The sequence below is a fragment of the Falco biarmicus genome, chromosome 18 (assembly GCF_023638135.1).
Source record: "Falco biarmicus isolate bFalBia1 chromosome 18, bFalBia1.pri, whole genome shotgun sequence".
Lineage (NCBI taxonomy): Eukaryota > Metazoa > Chordata > Aves > Falconiformes > Falconidae > Falco > Falco biarmicus.
In genome coordinates this window covers 317,600-338,725 of record NC_079305.1, presented here as the reverse complement: position 1 = coordinate 338,725, position 21,126 = coordinate 317,600, and the positions used below count along the sequence as shown (strand labels likewise).

Sequence of the window (21,126 nt, the reverse complement as noted above, 5' to 3'; positions counted from 1 at the left end):
AGCAGGATCCAGCCTGCCCACTTTGGGGCAGCTGTCAGGATGGGGCGGTCCGTCCCTGTGCTGAGGGGTCTGCAGTCTCCTTCTCGGGAAAGCCCTCCCTGGGTGACCCTACAGCCATCGCAGGAGGTGCAGGGTTGCGCACCACCTCTGCTTGATGGGGGGATGGCAAGTCACCGTCTGCACTCGATGCCAAGTTGGCCGGTGGCCAACAATGGTCTTGCTTTTACAGGGGACGCCTCAATGTTCTTGCCAACGTGATCAGGAAAGAGCTGGAGCAGATCTTCTGCCAGTTTGACTCCAAGCTGGAGGCTGCTGATGAGGTGAGTCTTCTCCTCTCTGTAGCTGGTTGCTGTTGCCTGTCCCCGTGTGGTCCCTGGGTGTGTGCCTGTGCAGAATGAGCTGGACTGGGTCACTGGTGTCACTGGGTGGCGTCGGCATCGCAAGGGTTTCCACGCATACCTGTGCGACTGTAGCCTTCGTGTTGGTGCCAGTGCTGGTCTGTCCTTGCCTGTCCTGGGGGTGACGTGCCCTGGCTGCTGCTGGTGTCTCCAGCACGGGCTGGCTGGTCAGCGGCTCTCCATGGGCATAAAGCAGCCTTGAGGTGCACGGCGAGGTGAGGGGAAGGCAGCTGGGAGCAGGGGTTGGCTTGTACCCTTGCAGCAGCCCCCGGCCCCCATATGGGGCCCTAAAGCAGATGCAAAAGCCCCAAGGCTTGAGTCGCTTGTGTGTGCACTCGTGTTCCAAAGCTTCCAGCATCATAAGATGGGATCATTTGGCTTTTGGAAAGCTGGGCTGGGCTGGCTTTATCCTGCTGTGCCCTTCAGATGGGGTTTTGAGGTGAGAAAGCAGCACCCTGGGGTGTCAAGGTGCATATTGCGAGCAGTGCCAGTGACAGCTGTACTGCTGCAGGGTGAATAGAGCTTGGGTGAGCGTGACATGTTTTCCAGTGTCTTCCCCAAACTCCCCACACTTGGTCCTTCCCCTGCACCTTAAACCTTACCTAGATGGGCTTGATGTGTGTCTGAGGTGTGTGGGTGGTTTGGCACCTGGAACAGGCTACTTTTGCTTTGCTGGGTGCCAGGTCAGTTCCTAAAGTGAGTGCCTGCTGCCTTCTGCCACCGCCTCCAGAAAATGCCCCCTTTTTCCAGCCCCTGGGGTCAGTGCCATCCTGCTTCAGGTCTCCTGTGCCCCCACAGCCACCCAGGTTCCTCGGGGTGACTCTCCTCTCCCCTCCATCAGGGCTCCGGTGATGTGAAGTACCATCTGGGAATGTACCACCGGCGGATTAACCGTGTCACTGACAGGAATATCACCCTTTCCTTGGTGGCAAATCCTTCGCACTTGGAGGCAGCTGATCCCGTTGTTCAGGGCAAGACTAAAGCAGAGCAGTTTTACTGCGGGGACACGGAAGGGAAGAAGGTGAGTGGTGCTGAGACACCCACAATGAAGTGGCCCGGGCCAGATGGGGTTTGGTGGGAGGCAGGTTGGTGGGAAGCGAAAAAACCCAGCTGGTGTTTGTTTGCTGTGCCCCTTTCCCTGCCGTCACCCTGACTTTGCTCTGCCATCCTTCACCACTGTCTTTGGGGACAACTTTGGCAGGGGCTCGCCCACCCCGGGCTCCCGTTGCTGCTTCCTCAGTCTTTGAGCCAACTGGCTCAGCCAGGCTGCGGGGAGCAGCAGATGCCCAAACTCCTGGTTGGAAAGCAGGGAAATGAGGGGCACTCCCAAAAGCCAATCCAAGCATGGCAGCTTGGGGGACTCGGCACTAGGAGTCTCAAGCTGAGGGATCTCAGCCTGACCGGGGATAACCATTCCTGGGGCTGGGAAAGCTGGAGCCGGCAGCAGGAGGCAGCTCTCCACACCCAGGTGGGAGAGCAGGAGGGGAGCGGGCTGCGGGGGGGTTTATTTGTGGTCTGATTCATCACAGACCTATCTCCAACACCAAGAAGTGGAAGGGTGAGATCAAAAGTGCTTCCCTTCCTCCTACACCCCAAGGGCTGGATATAAATAGACAAACTGTCCTCATCTGACAGGCGGTGTCCTCAGCCAGCCCCTGGGTATGATAGCAAAGTAACGTCACTGAAGTTGGAGCTAGCTTCTGGCCTAGATCCTGCCCAGAGGTCTTCTGGAGTGAAAGCATGGGGGAAAGGGGCATTTTTCTTGTCTTCCCCCGTCAACAAAAGGCTTTGCTTTGAGATGTGTGTGTCTGGGAATGGGGCTCGCCTCCCAGGTGCTGTGCGCCAGGTGCCGTCCCGCTGCCTGGCTGAGGCATCCCAAGTGTGCTGTCCTGGCGTGGGGGGGAAACCGGTGGCCACGACCTTCTCCCTGGCAGTCGCGCCCATCGTGGCTGGCCCCTCTCCGATCCCCTGAGAAAGCATCAGATGCATTGGCGAGCTGCTCCATGTCCTGTCTGGGACGCCAAAGGCTCACGGGGATGAGACTTGGGCCCTTTCCTGGTGGCTGCCTCTGCCTGCCAGCCCCACAGAGCCCCTGCTGACTGCTGTGGCTTCACATCTCCCAGGTGATGTCCATCCTCCTGCACGGAGACGCCGCTTTCGCTGGGCAGGGCATCGTGTATGAGACATTCCACTTGAGCGACCTTCCCTCCTACACCACCCACGGCACTGTTCACGTTGTGGTGAACAACCAGGTGAGGAGCAAGTCCCCTGCGTCCAAGCAGGTCTGTTGCAGATCAGCCCCTGCAGGTTCAGGTCTAGGTGGTAGCTGGCAGCAGGCAGTAGCTGTTTCCCAGCCAACGTTCCTGGCATGAGCCATGATCCTGGGGTCAGCAGGGGGTACTCCACACCCAGCTACTCAGCAGGAGCATCTTTTGAGTCCAGCCTGGCACAGAGGTGGTGCAGCCTGGTGCTTGGCGTCTGAGGTCACGCAGGGCTGCTCTGTTGTGCCCCATGTAAACCAGAGACATTTCACTGGGGCCAGCCCATCCCTGTGGGTGCAGCGGCTTAACAGCCTAGGTGCCGGGACCGGAACGGGCTGCGGTGCCTGGGTGCAGGAGTCGGGCGGGTTGTGCTATGACTGAGCAGTGCAGCCATGGTGGGGGAGCCCCCAGCTCAGCATAGCAGCCGAGCTGCCCTCGAAGCTCCGTGTGCGCTCACCTGGTGCTTTCCTGAACTGGTAAAACAGCTGCCCCAGGGGCCCAAGTCTATGAGTGTCCATAGAAGGAGCTGTGTAGCAGAGCCATATTCCAAATCCTTACCGCTGTGCTGGTCCTGTTCCCTCTCACCTGCTACAGATTGGGTTCACAACAGACCCCCGGATGGCCCGCTCCTCCCCATACCCAACCGATGTCGCCCGTGTGGTGAACGCACCCATTTTCCACGTCAATGCAGACGACCCAGAGGCCGTCGTCTACGTGTGCAATGTGGCAGCAGAGTGGCGTAGCACCTTCCATAAGGACGTGGTGGTGGATTTGGTGAGGAACGTGGCAAAAGGCTTTATCCTAAAGCTGTGGCTCTGCTGTGGGTGCTTGCTGATACCTCTTGGGGTGTATTTTCTGAAAGCTGAGGTTTCTCCTCAGGGCTTGTTTGGCCCTTTTGACGTGATGGTAGGGAGGAGATGGTGTAAAGCAAGGCAACGAGGCTGTAATAGCACTTGGAGAGGTGACACTGTCTCTGTGTGGAGCCTGCCCTCGCCTCCCACATTGGAGAGGACGTGCGTGGGTCCCTCCTGGGCTGTTTCAGACCCTGCCTAGCACAGAGATCCAGGTACCTCCGACTGCTTTTGGAGTCGCGGGTTGCAAGGAGCTGCTTTCAAAGGCTCTTTCCCTTCCCGGCAGGTTTGTTACAGACGCAATGGCCACAACGAGATGGACGAACCCATGTTCACGCAGCCCCTGATGTACAAACAGATCCGGAAACAGAAGCCAGTGCTGCAGAAATATGCAGAGCTGCTGATTTCCCAGGGGGTGGTAAATCAGCTGGAGTACGAGGTACTGTCCCTTGGGGCCTGGAAGGAAAACTGCAGGCGGCATCTCCGGGTAAAAACTATGTGTTTGGTTCTTACCTGGGTGTGAATGATGCCCGTTTCTGCTTGTGCTTGTCACCTGAAGCTGGCAGAGCTGTGCTAGGGATGGGTGAGCAATGCAAACCTGGCAGCAACCAGGTTAGGAGCCAAGGCTCGTCCTGAACAGCACAGGAACATGTAGTTCAAGGATGCCCCGTGATCAGTGCAGCACAAGCCATACGGTGCTGGGCCACTGCAGTGCAGCTGCGACTCACGGAAGAGCTGGGCTGTGCAGCACTTGGGCTCACTGTGGCCTGGGGGGATCTGGGGCAGGTCCCCTGCACAAGTTCTGCCTCCCTGGCAGCAAGCGTGGCAGCAGCTCTGCCAGCTCTTTGTTGCCCCCGGTACCACGTTGCAGGATCTCTCGGGTAGAATGTGAGTTGCCGGCTCAGATGGCAGCGGGGCTGTCCTGAGGGGGACAGGGGCCTCCGGCAGCAGCTCTGCGCTCTAAGGCTGAGCTGTGCGGCCCTGGGGCTGCCCTGCTGTGGGGACCAGCTGTGTCCTCCAGCACCCTTGCAAGCTCACGCCGAGGCCGCCCGGCTCATCACCCTTGTTTGGAGACAACTAAAAGCTAATGCTTTTCTGCCTCCTGGTTCTGCCTTTCAGGAGGAAATCGCCAAGTATGACAAGATCTGCGAGGAGGCCCATGCGAGATCCAAGGATGAAAAGATCTTGCACATCAAGCACTGGCTGGACTCACCCTGGCCTGGTAAGCCACTAGCCATGTTTTGGAGGTCCCTAGCAAAGACCCTGGCTTCTCTAGAGCTGTGACAGCTATATTCTAGTAAATCACCCTGGTGGGGTGGTGCTCTCCGCTCCTGGCAATCCCCGCCCTTGCTTGACAGTGTCCGTGATCTGAGCTCTTCACAGAGAGCTGGGCATGGCTCCCACAACATGGTGGGCTGCTGCTCCTTCTGCAGGTTTCTTCACTCTGGATGGCCAACCCCGGAGCATGACCTGCCCTTCCACTGGTCTGAACGAAGAGGACTTGACGCACATTGGTCAGGTGGCCAGCTCAGTGCCAGTGGAGGATTTCACTATCCACGGAGGTAGGAGCTTGCGGAAGCTATGCCAAACTGGGCGTTCATTCTGGAGAAGATGTGAGATAGGGCTGGAACATGGCCTGAGATGAAGGGACCTGCTACAGTGCTTCGATATGTGTGGCCAGCTGGTGGGGGGAATGGATTCTCACCCTCTGTTCTCCCGAGACCCATCCCCAGAGCACTGTGTCCAGCTCTGGGGTGCGCAGCGCAGGACAGAATGGACCTGTTCACAGGATCACAGAGTGGTCGGGGTTGGAAGGCACCTGGGGATCATCTAGTCCAACCCCCTGCTAAAGCAGGTTCTGCTAGAGCAGGTTGCAGAGTTGCATCCAGGTGGGTTTTGAATGTCTCCAGAGAAGGAGACCCTGCAGCCCCCCTGGGCAGCCTGCGCCAGTGCTCTGTCCCTCTCAGAGTAAAGAAGTCCTTCCTTACGTTCAGATGGAGCTCCCTGTGTTGTGGTGTGGTGTGTGCCTGCTGGAGCAGGTCCAGAGGCGGCCATGGAAATGATCGCAGGGCTGGAACACCTCTCCTGTGCCGAAAGGCTGAGTGAGTTGGAGGTGTTCAGCCTGGAGAAGGCTCCACAAACACCTCACCGCGGCCTTGTGGTGTGTAACGGGGCTTATGAGAAAGATGTGGAGAGACTTCACGGGGGCCTGTAGTGACAGGACAAGGGGCGAGGCTTTGAAGCCGAAAGAGGGCCGGTTTAGATTGGACATAAATAAAGGAGGAGTGTTTACGGTGAGGCTGGTGAGATGCTGGCACAGGTTGCCCGGAGAAGTTGTGGGTGCCCCATCCCTGGCAGAGTTCAAGGCCAGCTTGGACGGGCCTTTGAGCGACCTGATCTAGTGAAAACGTCCCTGCTCATGGCAGAGGGGTTGGACTAGGAGGGACTCTGAAAGTCCCTTCCACCCCAGAGCACCCTGTGAGTCTATGAGAATTAGTTCACAAGGGAGCTGTGGTTAAGGGAAGTGAACTGAGCTAGCTCTGCTTTGGAGCCGATCCTTCTTTGCAGGGATGATTCCTCATCCCTGGTTCATCCCTGTGGCAGAGGTGAATCTGTTCCTCTACCTCCAGGCATTTGCAGTCTGTCAGTCCGTGGGTGGATTGTGGGAGAAACATGGTGTCACTGGAACTCCCTCCTGTGTGGGCTACAAGCCGTATTCCGTCCTGGCAGGTTTGAGCCGTATCCTGAAAACCCGTGGGGAGATGGTGAAGAACCGGACAGTGGACTGGGCCCTGGCAGAGTACATGGCGTTTGGTTCCCTGCTCAAAGAGGGCATCCACATCCGCCTGAGTGGCCAGGACGTTGAGAGGGGGACGTTTAGGTAAAGCCATGCTTTTGGTGGCTGCAAAGGTGCTTCTAGCCTTTCTGGAAGGCATCCGAAGGGTGACGGTGAAGTAACGCTTTCCCCTCTTCCAGCCATCGCCACCATGTCCTGCATGACCAGAATGTGGACAAGAGGACCTGTATCCCCATGAACCACCTGTGGCCCAACCAGGCTCCTTACACCGTCTGCAACAGCTCTCTGTCGGAGTACGGCGTCCTCGGTGGGTGAGGAGGTCTGTGCTTGCTGCCCAGGGGTGAGGCCACTCTGGGAAGATAACCCCCTCGCTTCTCTCCCATCCTTCAGGATTTGAGCTGGGCTTTGCCATGGCCAGCCCCAACGCCCTGGTGCTTTGGGAAGCCCAGTTTGGGGACTTCCACAACACCGCCCAGTGCATAATTGACCAGTTCATCTGTCCCGGGCAGGCCAAGTGGGTGAGGCAGAACGGCATTGTCCTGCTGCTTCCCCATGGCATGGAGGGCATGGTAAGGAGCCCCCAGCTCACGGGCACCCAGGGGTGTGCCCATTGTCTGGCCTGCATAAGAAGCAGCTGAGGGCAGCAGTGGCAGCGCCTAGCATCAGCTGCTTGCACTAGCCTCGCCCCCCTCTCACTCTCCCGCTGCTTGGTCCCTGCAGGGTCCTGAGCACTCCTCCGCCCGCCCAGAGCGATTTTTGCAGATGTGCAATGACGATCCTGACGTCTTCCCTGTGAGTGGCGGCCGTGCTGAGCTCAGCCTGGCCCTCCTGTGTTCTGGATCCAACTGCTGACTTGAAACGGGGAGGGGGGCAACACCACCAGGGTGGGCCCTGCACAGTGCTACGGTCGCAGCGGGGGCTGCGGAGCCAGTAGCAGGAGGTGTGGGGTGCCCTGGGCTCGTGCTGCAGCTGGAGGGTTTCGGGAAGGGGGCTGAACCCCATGCCCAGGGTGCACCTCCACCACCCCCGGGGCTGCTGCAGGATGCAAGGCAGAGGTGGGTCCAAAAGCAGCAGGAGGTGGGGGTGTTGCTGGCCACCTCAAGGCAGGGGCACGGACCTGCAGCCTCTCCCGGGTCTCTGTGGGTGTCCATGTGCTCTGGAGAGGGAGGGGAGGGAGAGAGGGCTGGGTGCTGCTCTTTGCCCCGCTGCTGGAGCTGTGAGGCCAAGAGGCACCTTGTGTTTCTTGAAATCCCTTGAACTGCACTCACCGAGGCAGAAACTGGACGACTTTGATGTGCGTCAGCTCTATGACTGCAACTGGATTGTTGTGAACTGCTCCACTCCGGCCAACTTCTTCCACGTCCTCCGGCGCCAGATCCTCCTGCCCTTCCGCAAACCGGTCAGTGCCAGCAGCTCTGCGCCTGCCGAGGCAGGGCAGCCCCATGACCCTGCTGAGCCTGGGGACGGGACTTGGGGCGGGCTTGTTCTTGCACATGGGCAGCAAACACGGGCAGTTTGCCTCTGGCCAGGCCAAGGACCTCGTGGTGCTCGGGACTGGCTTGGTGCATGATGTGCTGCCGGCCAGCTTGCGCAGGCGGCGGTGGCTGTGGCCCCTTCCTGTGTGGGCAGGCCAGGCGCCACGGCCGGCTGGTGGGCATCGGTAACTAGTGCAGTCCCGCCGCTTGCCTTCAGCTCCAGCTGCGGGCCAAGCAGGTTTCGGCAGCACCTTGGCCTCTTCCCTGGGGGAAGCTCAGACAGGGAGAGCTGGTGCTGTTGGAAGCAGATGCCAGATCTGGCAGAGCACGGCAGCCGAGCGAGGAGCAAATCTGCGGCTGCTCCTGGGCTCGGGGGGTGGGGGCGGGGGGGGGCCAGGCAGGATGGGCAGGTCGGTGCTCTGGCCTTTGTTTGTAGGGGAGATGTTTCTGGCAAGGCTGACCGCCTTGCTCTGCCTCTTCCCCCCTCCTTCCAGCTGATAATTTTCACTCCAAAGTCGCTGCTGCGCCACCCCGAAGCCCGCTCCAGCTTTGACGACATGCTGCCAGGTATGGGCGGCGCGGAGGTGCTCATTTCTCCCCCCCTCCCACCCCCCCCCACCCCGTGCCGATCTGCGGGATGAAGGGTGAAGGGCAGGAGCCAGTGGCCTCGGGCAAAGTCCGCCTGGCAGCGGCCTCCCTGTGCCGAAGAGCAGCTGGGCAGGGCTGATGCTGCTGGCACGGGGGCATCGCAGGCAGTCATGCAGAGAGCTCTGTGCCAGCGCAGCACGTGGGCTGCCTTCCTCCCTCCCCGCTCCCCTCCAGTGCCAAGGCGGCGTGCCCGCCCCAGCTGCAGCTGGGGTGTGCTGGCTGCGCCCATCTACCCAGCAAATTGGAGCCACCCCCTGTTAGCGCCAAGTCTGGTGCCCAGGAGAGAGGTGGCTCGGCTTTCCAGATTTTGCTGTGGCACTTCCTCCGTCAGCAGCCCCTTCCCGCCAGAGCGGTGCCACCCGGATTTGGCAGCCGCAGGTTGCACAGAGTTGCGATGGTTTGTACTGGGAGCTGACCCAGTACCAGCTGCCTGGCTCTGCCTCTCCGGTTTGCCTGCGCAGGCTGGGGTCCCCGGAGGAGCTGGCATGGGATGTGGGTGCAGGCAGCTGCCGGTGCGGTGCCGCAGGCTGCTGTGGCTGACGGTGCTACCCTCTCCCGTGGCAGGCACCCACTTCCTCCGTGTCATCCCCGACAGCGGCCCTGCGGCCCAGAGTCCTGAGCGGGTGAAGCGAGTGCTGTTCTGCACTGGCAAGGTCTACTACGACCTGACCCGTGAGCGCAAGGCCCGGCAGATGGAGGCCGACGTGGCAATCACCAGGGTGGAGCAGGTGAGCAGCGTCCGGCCACCTCTGAGCCCACGGGCTGGGGGTGCTGCTCCCGTGGCGCCACTGTGATGCTGCTCCGTGTTGCCCGCAGCTCTCCCCGTTCCCCTTCGACCTCCTCCAGTTGGAAGCCCAGAAGTACCCAGCTGCCGAGCTGGTGTGGTGCCAGGAGGAGCACAAGAACCAGGGCTACTACGACTACGTCAAACCCCGGCTGCGCACTACCATCAACCGCGCCAAGCCCGTCTGGTAGGAACTTGGGGGGTGGGGTGGTCGTGATGCTCGGGGGAGGCTGGAGGGTGCAGACCCCCCCTCACCCCTTGTCTTCTCCCCCATAGGTATGCAGGGCGGGAGCCAGCGGCTGCCCCTGCCACCGGCAACAAGAAAACCCACCTGACGGAGCTGCAGCGGCTCCTTGACACAGCCTTCAACCTCGACGCCTTCAAGGACCTGGCCTAAGTGCCAGCCCGGCGGCGGCAGCAGCATGCGCCCGTCTGTGTCTGTCCGTGTCTGTCCCGCGCTCGCCTCCCCCTTCCCTCCGTAACTACAGACCTTGTCCAACCCTATACTGGCAGCTGGAGTCCTTGTCCATGGGGGCTGGGGCCAGCGCTGGCGCAGCTGCCCTGGCAGCTGAGAGGGGCTGGGAGCTGCCCCCACCTGCTGTGGCGGGGGGGAGACCCTTCGTGCCCCTGGTCCCCTGGGGGACTGCTCCCTGGGGCTCCTCTCTGGGGGTGACCAGTGCAATGTGCCCGGCCATCTCCCAGTCCCTCCCAGTCGGCTGTTGCACTTGCCCCTGCTGCTCGTGGAGGGGCGTGACACGGGGTGGCTGCCCCCACCGTGGGACCAAGGCGAGTCTGGGGGTGATGCCCACCCCACCGGCCCCAGCTTCCAGGGCAGCCGAGGGCAGTTCGGCCGTGCCGGGGACGTGCTGTCCCACCCTGCCCGCACTGGGGCCCCGGCCTGGGGCCCTGCAGCCGCTCAGGGGGCGTTCGGCTCCGTGTTCTGCCGTGGAGGTGCGGGGGGGCGGGGCGCTGGGCGCTGGCTGTGGGCCGCTTCCTGCCTCCTTGGTCCCCCCGGTGCCACCCAGCTCCCCATCAGCCGTGGGGCCGGGAGTCACGGTGGGCGGGTGGCACTCGCACCGGCTGCTGGCACAAGGCAGGTGGGTGGCCGTGCCGTCGCAGTGGGCTCGGGGGTTGTGACCCTCCGGCAAGCCTGCATCCTCGCCAGCATCTTTGAGACGCTGGGCTCCGTCCTCCTGGGAGCCAAAGTCAGTGAGACCATCCGGAAGGGACTGATTGATGTGGAGATGTACAACTCCACACAGCAGCTGCTGATGGCGGGTTCGATCAGTGCCATGTTTGGTGAGGAGGGGGGGAGGGGGGGCAAGATGGGGGAGCAGTGTACCCCAGGGTGCCCCGGCGATGGCTTTCTTACCAGGCTTCTCCTCCTGCTCCAGGATCTGCTGTGTGGCAGCTAGTGGCTTCGTTCTTGAGGCTCCCCATTTCAGGTACCCACTGCATTGTTGGAGCAACCATTGGCTTTTCACTGGTGGCCAAAGGGCAAGAAGGTGTCAAGTGGTCCGAGCTGCTAAAGATCGGTAAGCCCGGCTCATGTGATGGCCTCCGTGTGCCCCCTGGGCTTCCCCTTCCAGCAGTGGGATGCTGATTGTGCCTCTTCTCTCCTAGTGTTGTCCTGGTTCGTCTCGCCCCTCCTTTCAGGCATCATGTCTGCCATCCTCTTCTTCCTTGTCCGGAGGTTCATCCTCCGTAAGGTAAGAGCTGCCCACTCTGCTTTCTGATGGCTTTTGGGGCTCCCAGGTGCTCCCTTGTCTGCCCATTGCAGTGGTTGGGTGGCTTCCATGCACCAGGGTTTTGCCAGGCACATCCGTCCTTGGGTTGACAGTTGGGTGAGCCCTTCAGGACTCCTTTGGGAAGGGCTGAAGGGGTGGGAAAATGAGATGTGGAGCCCAGGAGGTGAGGAGGCAGCACTTCACCTCCTCCAAAATATGTGGGCCTGGCCTTGGCAGAAGCAGCTGTAATTCCCAAGCAGGGAAGTAGCCCAGAACTGATAAGGTCAGACCTGCTTGTCAGGCTTTTCCTAAGTCCTGGTGCAAGGCAGGACCTCCTCATGTGTCAGGCTGCAGGTGAAGGTAATGACCAACAGTGATGGCTTTATTTAAACCAGGAGGGCCAGGACTGTCCCCGGTGCTGCGCAGACTGTCCTTTCCTCCCATCTGGGGCCCCAGGTACAGTGAGAGGCACCTGGGCTGGCTCCAGGAACACGCTCCCACTGTTGGGAGTGTCCGAAAGCCCAGGAAGAGGTATCGGGCACCCAAAGCTGCTTGAAATGGAGGTGGCGGTGTTAAGCCTCATCCTTCTGAGATGATGATGACTACCGTGGAGCACAGGATGCTGCTAGCACAGAGCAGGGGTACCCAGCCAGCTGTACAGAGGAGCTCCAGCATTTCCATCTGTATGTTTGAGGCTAACTTCAATTATTTGAAATCCTAGATCTAACTATTTCTGGTTCCAGAGATGTTCAGATCTTATCGCTGCTGTTCTCTCTACCTGGCAGCCCTTAAAAACAGTTTAGCGTCACTGCTGTCAGAGTAACCTTGCGTAACTGGCTTTTCAAAGCTGGGCTGGCCCTGTCATGCTTCATTCTGGTGCTGAATAGTTTGGTTGCTCCGTCCTGCTTGGCATTTGGTAAGGCTTGGTGTGTTTGTACCAATGCTAGACCCTGATTGCTGGGCAGCAGCAGCGGAGATTAAGTCCTCCTGCTGCTCGGGTGAGGGCCTCTCTGTGCAGGTATGTGGCCAGATAAGCTGCTTTGTGAGTAATGGACTCCTATTTTGTCCAAGTCGGCTGGAAAGAGGTAAAGGCTTTGTCTGACAGACTATTTTGTCTGAAAGTGCCTGGGGAATTGAAAGAAAACCTAAATGCAGCCAGAGGCTGGAGAGCCTTAGGAAGGGTTCAGGAGCAAGGCAGCCCCTAGCTGCAGGCACAGATGAGATGCTCCACGTTGGAGTGGTGGGACACTTGGCTGTGCCTGTTCTTGGTCCCTGGGGAGCCTCATGGGATCCCTAGTGTTCTGCCACCTTCTCTGTCCCCAGGCTGCTGGGGTGGTCTGACAGTGCCAGCCCCGTGGGTTATTATCCAGAAGCTGTTGGGAGCTTTGGCTTTTGGCAGAGCTTGCAGGAGCGTGGTGTCTGAGCTGCTGTCAGCAGTTGACTGAAGGTGCAGACCCCCTTTTGGGAAGGGGGTGTTGCTTTGGTGGCTCCGACAGCTGCACAGCCCTCGAGGTCTGGCTTTCTGCAGCACTGATCCTTGTTTTGCAGGCAGATCCTGTTCCCAATGGTTTGCGAGCTTTGCCAGTCTTCTATGCCTGTACCGTGGGGATCAACCTCTTCTCCATCATGTACACCGGTGCACCTTGTAAGTACCTGTCAGAAAAATTGAACCTTAACTTTTGTGTGCTTTACAAAACCTCCATTAAATGCACGATTTACCCCTTTTTTGCTTTACAGGGCTGAAATCTCCTAGAAGGTGGCTGGCCTGTGCCAGTTACAGAAGGCTGCAGGCTAGTGTGCGCTGAGTTCTGGGCTAGATAGTTGCCCAGCCAAAGAGACCTGCTCAAACTAAACCCCTCCAGACCTTTCTCCTTAGACTGCACAGGACTAGCAGATAACTTGGCTTCCTCTTCCCTTCTCTCACCTGTGCTAAAGCTCAGGTACCCGGCTGCAGCTGAAGAGACTCCTCGGGCTGCCACTAGCAAGACTAGGAGCAGGGATGGAGGCCGTGCCTCCCGATTCACTTTGTCCCTCAGAATAAACTCACTATCCCTGGCAAGAAGAGCTGGCACCTGTACTGATAAGAGGAGTTCGTACTTCAGTCTGAAAGGCCAAATTGAAATGCTTGTTTGGCTCTTGTGCAGGGGGACATGTCGTGGGCAGGACTAGGAGAGGGCTTGGCAGGGGAGGGTGGCGTTGCCTGTGGAGCTGGAGGCTCCGTAACCTCCATCTGTCGGGATGACTTGGTGTGAGCCGCTTTTGGTCTGAGCATCGGTTTCCTGTTGTGGAGGAGCTGCCGGAGGTGGGGTGAGAGCAGTCAGCCCTGGCTCTGCAGGGCTTCCTCTGTAAACAGTGGCTGGAAAATGTTCTGGAGGGAAGTCAGCCTCCCCTTCCTTGGCTTCCCGGCCTGGGGGAGAAGGTGAGGCTGCTGCGGTGCTGCTCCAAGATCACTTCATCACTTGGCCACCCCCAAGGTGGATTCATGTTTATCCTGAGCCCTGTGCTGCAGGAGAGCTGGGGGAGCTCTGTGCCGCTTAAATGCAGGGCTTGCAGCCTGCAGGGAGCCAGGCTCACTGTAAACGAGTAGCCAAATGTGTGGCTAGAGTAGCTGTGATGTTGCTGGTGGTGTGTTAAGAGCAGTCGGGTATGGCCTGCAGCAGGAATAGGGAGTTGAGTGGTCGGTCACAGCACCTGATAGTCCCGTGGGGGGGGGGGGGGGGCTTCAGGGTGTGGCTGCGGCTGGCTCTATAATGCAGAGCCTCTGCTAAAAGTCACACTGCATGTGGGAATGCTTGTAACTGGGTCAGGTAACACCTCAAATGCCTTGAAACTTGAGCTTAAGTTCCTAGGGACACAGGAGCAGGAGAACCATCCTCCCCCTGCAGCGGGAGGAGTTAATGGGTCTCTGGTGGGAGCAGCCCAGGTCCTGCATGTCTTCTCCCTGACGGGGAAGTGGTGCTGCTGCTGCAGCAGCCGTGCTGCGTGGTTTGTTGTTTTTTTCTTTGACATTGCAGCAAGAGAGGAGACAAGGGTTGTGAGTTGTCTCCTGTCTCTGCTCAGGGCACGCACCAGTCCCTGATTTGGTTTGGCTGCGGGAGGGAGGGGAAAGTGTCTGCCCATGTGAAAGGCCAGCTTGTGGGTGGGGGAGACTGTAACTAGGGGGGAGGGGGGCTTCTGTGCAAGTGAAGCGCTTGGTTTCATTGTGGCCAGTGCTGGCTTTCCAGTGGCATTTCTCCCTGGCAGGCACATTAGCTCAGGGGTGTTGCAGGTGATGGAGTCCCCGTGCCGGGAAGAGCAAAGTCATGCGTGAAGGAGGCTTTTGCCCGGAGGTTTTCAAAGATCCGTTGTTTTATTTCCTAGTGCTGGGCTTTGACAAACTTCCTCTGTGGGGTATCCTCCTAATTTCGGTGGGGAGTGCTGTTGTCTGTGCTCTCGTCGTCTGGTTCTTTGTATGTCCGAGAATGAAGAAGAAAATCGAACGTAAGTAATGCCTCCCTTTTTGCGATCCCTTGGGGAAGGGTGTGCTTGAACTAACCAACTTACTTTCCCAGTGGGAGATCTCACTAGCCCCAGGGCTGTTACTAGCAGGGATCCTCAGCTTCAGTTAGAGCTTAAGCTGCTCTGCAAACTCCGAGTCACTGGAGCACATCCCATTGAGCTGGACCTGCATGCACCTACCCCGCTGGTCAAGCGGCTCCCCGGGGCCCCAAAATACCCCTTGAAGTAGTTGTTGTGCTGCTGAGTGGTGCCTGGCAGCTGATCCCTCAGCAAGGCAGCCTCTCCTTGGGCTGCACCGGACAGCAGGCAATATTGAACAGCCTGATTTCACTGCTGAATAGAGAAAGAAGAGAAGGCGGGAGACAACCAGCCTGTTAACCAGTGTAACCTTTAATCCTCTGCATACCTGCTGATCGGTCTTTGGCCTGGCAGATGCAGATCACAAGTTTAAAGCTGTGTAAGCTGATGAAATCCTTTCCCTGTAGCCAAAAAAAAATAAAAAAAATTGAAAGGCATCCAAAAGAGCAGTCCCGAGCTCTGCCTCCTGAAAAGTACAGGCAGCTCTCCTGGAGTCTGTGTGTGGTCTTGCATATAAATTTTGTGTGCAGTCTGGGGCACTTGCAGAACTGGAGATGAGGGGATAACCAGTGTCCTTGTCAGACTGGTGTAATTGGGGTGTGACTAACAGCTTTATGGCTGCCCTTGACAATCTTCCAGCTGTTCAAGCTTCGGCTTAACTCCTGCCTGCCTGCCAGCCAGGCTCCCCTGCCTGCTGGAGAGCCCCGCTCTGCTGTGGGGCGGCGCTGGTGCAGGGGGATGTGGGCTCTGCAGAGGCTTGATACCAGGGTGAGGGGCTGGAGGCCACAGCCTGGCCCTTGCAGTGAGCAAACTGGGTAGAAGATGGTCATGTTTGTGACAAGGAAGTGGGTTTTTGTTGTTGTCTGAAGGAGCTGACCTCATCTCATGTTTTCACCTGGAGAAAACATGCTTTTCCTGGTAGAGGGGGTGTAGCAGCCTCAGCATGCAGGGCTTGGTGCTGCTGGCTTGGCTCTCCCAGTGGGACAGGAAACCAGGCTGCCCTTGGGAGGTGGGGACCGGCTCCGGTTTGGGTTTGTCACCCACCAGTGGGTGCTGGAGAGGAGCCCAGGCGGGCAAGTCCTCCCAGCGGGCTGGGGCTCGTGGGCTGGTGGAGGAGCTGGGCTCTTCTGGGCACCTTCCCATCAGCCTCAGGGCTGCAGCTGCCCCGAAGCGGGTCCAGAGCATCCCACGGCTGCCGGGAATGGAGATGGGACAAACATGGCTTGAAGAGGAACCTCTGCTGCATAAAAGCCCCATAACGGTGCTCACCACACCCGGTGTGGGTGGGTAGGGCCTAAAAATAGGAGATGAGCTGGCCTGTGACTGTTTGGCTGTTGTGCCTGGGACAAGGTGCGACTGCCCAGCAGTTTCCAAAGTTCAGGATGGGGGCGAAGCTGTGAATTTTATTTGGCTGGCATAAATCCGAGTGGTGAGGGGTGTGGGCTTGTTCCTGGTGTCGGGAAGGGGTTTGATGGCAGCTGCCTCCCTTTGTAGGTGAGATCAAATCAAGCCCTTCTGAAAGCCCCTTGATGGAGAAGAACATCAGCCCCAAGGAGGACCACGACGAGCCCCGGGTGCCCCTGGGTGATGCCAAGAGCCCCGTTGCTGATGTGGGGTCAGCTGCACCCCACCGGGCAGTGGTGGAGGAGAGGACAGTCTCCTTCAACCTGGGGGACCTGGAGGAGGCCCCGGAGCAGGAGAGGCTTCCCAGCCTCGACCTGAAGGAAACCAGCACTGACAGCGGTGAGCGGGTGTGGGGGGTGACGTAGGGTGCCAGCGTGGTTTTCCCTCACCCCAGGTACCCCTGGGTGCTAAACCCCCACTGTCCCCCTTGGCAGGAGCCATGCGGCTGCCCAACGGCAACCTCGTCCAGTTCAACCAGGCCGTGGGCCACCAGATGAGCTCCAGTGGGCAGTACCAGTACCACACCGTGCACAAGGACTCTGGCCTCTACAAGGAGCTGCTGCATAAACTGCACCTGGCCAAGATGGGGGACTGCATGGGGGACTCGGGGGACAAGCCCCTGCGGCGCAACAACAGCTACACCTCCTACACCATGGCTATCTGTGGCATGCCCCTGGACTCCCTCCGGGCCAAGGAGGTGGAGGAGATGGAGAAGCTGACCTGGCCCATGGCGGACACCAAGAAGAGAGTCCGCATGGACAGCTACACCAGCTACTGCAATGCAGTGGCAGATGCCCACCCGGCAGCTGATGTGGATCTCAACGCTGCCCAAGTGGAGACAGGAGTCGGTGACCACAAAGGCAGCAGGAGCTCCCTGGAAGAGTGGCATGACCAGGACAAACCTGAGGTGTCCCTCCTCTTCCAGTTCCTGCAGATCCTCACAGCCTGCTTTGGCTCCTTTGCTCATGGTGGCAATGATGTCAGGTCAGTTGAGTCAGCAGGAGCGGCGGGGTTGCGCACTAGGGCTGGTGCCCATCTTGCCCAAAGCCTCTGGCCTTCTAGACCAGCTCTCCTTTCTCTTCCAGCAATGCCATAGGGCCCCTGGTTGCACTCTACCTGGTCTATCAGACAGGTGAAGTGGCAACTCCCATCTGGCTGCTGCTCTATGGAGGTGCAGGGATTTGCATTGGCTTGTGGGTCTGGGGGAGGAGAGTCATCCAGACAATGGGGAAGGATCTGACTCCCATCACACCATCGAGGTAAGGTCCGCCTTGGGGCGGGGGGAGGCTGCAGGCAGCCCTAGAGCTGCATCCTGCTCCTGGAGCCCCTCTCCGTTCTCTGTTGGGGGTTTCATTGCTTGGGTGGTGGAGCTGGGTTACGTGTGGCCCTGTAACACCTTCCTGCATCCCTCGGGGCCGGGGGGGGGGTATCAGTCTGGGACTGCTGGGGGTCTGGAGAGCCAAGTGAGGAGCTGACTCAGCTCTGCAGGGTCTGCCCGGGGAGAGCAGTCCCAGCTCTGGCTTGGGCTGAGCAGCGCAGGGTGTCTGGTGCCCAGGTTCTCATGCACTTTCTCTCTTTGCAGTGGCTTCAGCATTGAGCTGGCATCTGCCCTGACAGTGGTGATCGCCTCCAATGTTGGCCTCCCTATCAGCACAACCCACTGCAAGGTAGGAGGGGGATGGTACTGGCTCTGTGCAAGCCCTGCTTTCCCCAAATCCTGGTGCTAATAAGGCTGAGCTGTGGAGGAGGTCCCAAATGGGGCTTCCAGTTGGCCTTTGGCTCTGCCATTTGCTTCCCAGTGTGGAGTGGCAGCAGCTGCCCGGGGCTGGGGGAGGCCCCTGGGTGAGGGGGCACTCGATGAGGTAGTAAAACCTCTTTGGACCCCTGGGCTCTGCTGAGCGGCCATAAGAACCTGGGTGCCTCAGTGCCCTGTCCCCACTGCTGCCCTGGGATGGCAGCTCCTCACCCTGCTTGCTCTGCCTGGGGTCTGCTGGGTCCCCAAGGGCTGGAGCGAGACCCCCGGCCCCATGGCTGTGGCTTTCCTTTGGCACCCTGGGAAGGGCTGGGGGGTGGCAGAGTGCAATGCTGAGCTGTGCCCTGGCTTCTTGGGCAGGTGGGCTCTGTGGTCTCGGTGGGCTGGCTGCGTTCCAGGAAGGCGGTGGACTGGCGCCTCTTCCGCAACATCTTCATGGCCTGGTTTGTCACTGTCCCCATCTCGGGTCTCATCAGTGCTGCCATCATGGCTGTCTTCAAGTATGCGATCCTGAAGGCTCACGCTGCTCCTGCTTCCCTGCTGCCACCCTCCCCTCCAGGAGTGGGGGAGGCTCGTCCCACCGTGGCATGGAGCTCCCTCAGTTCTGCATAGTGTTGTCACTGAAGTATCTTCTTTTTTTTAAATGTCTTGGCGCTAAGTTTGTAGGGGGGGCGTGCAGCACTGAGACAGTGCCTGCCCTTGGGGTGTTTACTGTTTCCCTTGGACTCTCCCTCTAGCCAACTTCAGCTGCTCTATCTTAAAAACACATCCAAGCTCTAGGGTGGGAAAGGAAAATCCTTGTAAATTTAAGGGGATATTTATTAATATTCTTTATATTCCCTTGAAAGGAAAAGAGGTGAGCAGCTGCACATTCTCCTCTGGCTTGCTTAAGTGGCAGAAGAGGAACCCAGGGTACCACCAGATCCCATCCTCACCCTCCTCTTTTCTGAGGCATAACATCCAAACAAGTGTTCACCAATAAGGGGACTTTGGACCCTGGTTCACCCAGTTAAACATTGTAAACTCTGCTGTCCCCTGGAGGTGAAGACAAGTCAGCCAGAGCTGCTACTTACTTCCGATCTGCAGCTGATGGGGTCTTGGGAACACACGTAGCCTGTACCCTTTGTGTTTGGCTTGCCTTTGGCAGCTCTGGTTTAAGCCTCTCTCTCCTACTAAAATTGCTCTCAATTGCTTGAATTTTGGAGCAGTGTGCACCGCGAGGCTGGTTTGGGGGCACTGTTACTCGGGATGCTGCAGTGCTTCCTGGAGGCACCACCTTCATGTCCTTCCTGTTTGCCTCCCCTCTAGCCACAGGTCTTTGCCATTGCACAGGGCCAGCTGTTTTCAGGCTGGAGTTCAGGTCTGTGGTCCCCAGGGGCCTGCTGGAGGCTTTGTGGAAGATCTGTTCACCTAGGGGGATCTAGTGTGGTGCTTAAGGCTTCCAACTGGAAGTGTGCTGAGTGGATTTCCCATGGGTTGCCTTGCCATATTAGTCTTTTAGCTTCTCATTCCTTCCTGGATTTAGGTAACCACAGTTTGAAGCTGAGAGCTCCCTTCGGTCTGTGTAGGATGGCTCGTGCTTGGCATGAGCCCTGTGGGAAGCTTCACACTCTTCCTTGGTTGCTCTGGATGCACCACCATGGCTCTCTGGCATGTATTAGAATTCTGCTGAGCAGCGTGGCCAGCATGCTGCGTGGATAAAGGGTCTGTAGGAAGTCAGACAAAACATCAGGTTATTTAACAGCAGTTGCAGAAAAGGTTAAATATCTAAAACAGTGCTGGCTGTCTCAGTCACAGCTTACAAGAAGCTTTTGTAAATCAAAAAGCTGTCAAGGAAGTACCACATTATTTTTTTTCTTTTGTGGGGCAACAGAAGAGCAGCTCAAAACACTGCCATCCAAGGCTGCCACAAAACTTCCAGCTTCCACTGACAACAAAAGTAACCAGAACAGTTCCTGCAGGCAGGGGGCCCTGGCAGGCAATAGTTTGGAGGCTCCTGCTGCTGCTGCTGGCTGGTGTCAGAGTTGCCCCCCCCCAGGTGCTGCAGACAGCTGAGGTGCATCCAAGTCAGCTGCTGCAGTGTTGCAGGTCACAGCAGTGTCTTGGAGTGCACTGGCCAGGTTTTACTCTGCCACGGTGAGCCGCAGCACTGCAGCAGCTGATTCACCAGCCTCCCAGCTGCCCCAGGCACTGGTAGTGAAGCTGGGAAGTGGGACAGCAACCCTGGCTGTCAGCTTCCCCCACCCTGTCCTCCTCGCTGAATTACAGCCCTCTGACAGCAGCCAGCTGCAGGGTTCTCCCACCCCTCTGGCTCTGGAGCTAGGGAACAGCTCAGCAGTTAGGGAAGATTAATGCCTGTGCAGCTATTTTCCTGCAATGAAAAAGCTCAGAGACTTTGGGTATTGTCCTCTATTCTACATAAGTATGCCAAAAAGAAAGATTGTGAATCTTCTCACCTCATTTCTGTTATACTAGTGGCATTTTCCAGAGCCTGACCACAGGGACTGATTTGCTTTTTCTGGTCTCTGATCCTGCTTACATTTATCTTCTCTCCCCATGGAGAAGTTTTATGGCTTCCTTTGCACTACAACATCATGATACTCACTGCAACAGGGAGTCTTTGAAGTGTTCAGGTTTGCCAAGTGCATCAGCTGTTTCAATTAAAAGCTTTGAAAAAAAAAAAGGTGCCTTGCTACTGACAGCTTGCAAGCGGAGGCTGCACTCACAGCAGTGTATTTGCACACAACCCGGGTCCAGCAGAACTGGGCAAGACAGAGAAGGGGTCCCAGAGCCAGGTAACTCATTTAACAGGTGGTTGTATCTATTTCCTTTTAAATGCATTGAAAATGCCCCTTCCTAACATTAACCTATCCCAGAAGGCCACTGAAAGCTGCCAGTAAAAAGCAGTGGTGAGACTCCAACCACCCATTCTTCAAGGCCCAGTTACAAAGCTGGCAAAAAGGCACGTTCCGCCAGAGCCAAGAGCTGAGCTGAGAAAGCTTCATGGAGACTCAGAAAATACCCAGAAGAGAACGAGATCAACCAGCTGGAAGCATCAGCACTCAAGCCATCCCTTTGCTCCTGCTGCCAGGGTGCTGTGGGGGCAGAGCCGCCCCCAGCTGCTGCCTCAGCACTGGTGCTTGGCACTAGCAGGAGGCAATTCTCTGTACGCTAGTGAATTGCTGGGGAGGGAAGGCAGGCACTGGCAAGCTGAGAAGAGTCAGCTGTACCTCAGAGAATCACTGATTTGGGTCGGAAGGGACCGACATCCATCTGACTTACTTTGCACTTGGGCATTTCAGCTTTGCTTTGGCTGCTAGGCGCTCCTGGAGCAGTCTTCTCTGCTCCTCTGCAAAGAGATGGTAGGAAAACGCAGTGCACGCACCACAACCCCGGTAGTTGGAGCACCAGTAAGAATGGATTTCTTTTACATTCACAGCACAACGGTGGAG

At 58.1% G+C, this 21,126-nt stretch overlaps 2 protein-coding genes across 13 annotated transcripts in view; both read left to right on the top strand.

Annotated features, from left to right (window-relative positions):
- LOC130141083 (2-oxoglutarate dehydrogenase complex component E1) overlaps positions 1-10,745 on the top strand; it is a 37,158-nt gene extending 26,413 nt beyond the window's left edge. For 11 of the 12 annotated variants that reach the window (XM_056321739.1, XM_056321745.1, XM_056321743.1 and 8 more), the window contains 16 exons: positions 230-320; positions 1,240-1,419; positions 2,522-2,650; positions 3,254-3,433; positions 3,797-3,949; positions 4,630-4,732; positions 4,944-5,072; positions 6,241-6,391; positions 6,487-6,614; positions 6,698-6,876; positions 7,028-7,099; positions 7,584-7,706; positions 8,277-8,349; positions 8,995-9,158; positions 9,247-9,401; positions 9,491-9,718. In XM_056321739.1, coding sequence (XP_056177714.1) covers positions 230-320; positions 1,240-1,419; positions 2,522-2,650; positions 3,254-3,433; positions 3,797-3,949; positions 4,630-4,732; positions 4,944-5,072; positions 6,241-6,391; positions 6,487-6,614; positions 6,698-6,876; positions 7,028-7,099; positions 7,584-7,706; positions 8,277-8,349; positions 8,995-9,158; positions 9,247-9,401; positions 9,491-9,611 — 2,131 coding nt within the window. In that variant the 3' untranslated portion in view covers positions 9,612-9,718. Of the gene's footprint in view, positions 1-229; positions 321-1,239; positions 1,420-2,521; positions 2,651-3,253; positions 3,434-3,796; positions 3,950-4,629; positions 4,733-4,943; positions 5,073-6,240; positions 6,392-6,486; positions 6,615-6,697; positions 6,877-7,027; positions 7,100-7,583; positions 7,707-8,276; positions 8,350-8,994; positions 9,159-9,246; positions 9,402-9,490; positions 9,719-10,608 lie in introns of those variants that run through there. The other variant, XM_056321738.1, reaches the window with a different exon arrangement.
- LOC130141085 (sodium-dependent phosphate transporter 1-like) lies at positions 9,637-20,357 on the top strand. Its single transcript, XM_056321751.1, has 11 exons — positions 9,637-9,660; positions 9,790-10,513; positions 10,609-10,749; positions 10,838-10,923; positions 12,490-12,586; positions 14,302-14,421; positions 16,012-16,260; positions 16,356-16,905; positions 17,007-17,180; positions 17,504-17,588; positions 18,035-20,357. The coding sequence occupies exons 1-11, from the start codon at positions 9,637-9,639 to the stop codon at positions 18,284-18,286; spliced, it is 2,502 nt and encodes an 833-aa protein (XP_056177726.1). The 3' UTR covers positions 18,287-20,357.
- Positions 20,358-21,126: the final 769 nt, after the last annotated feature.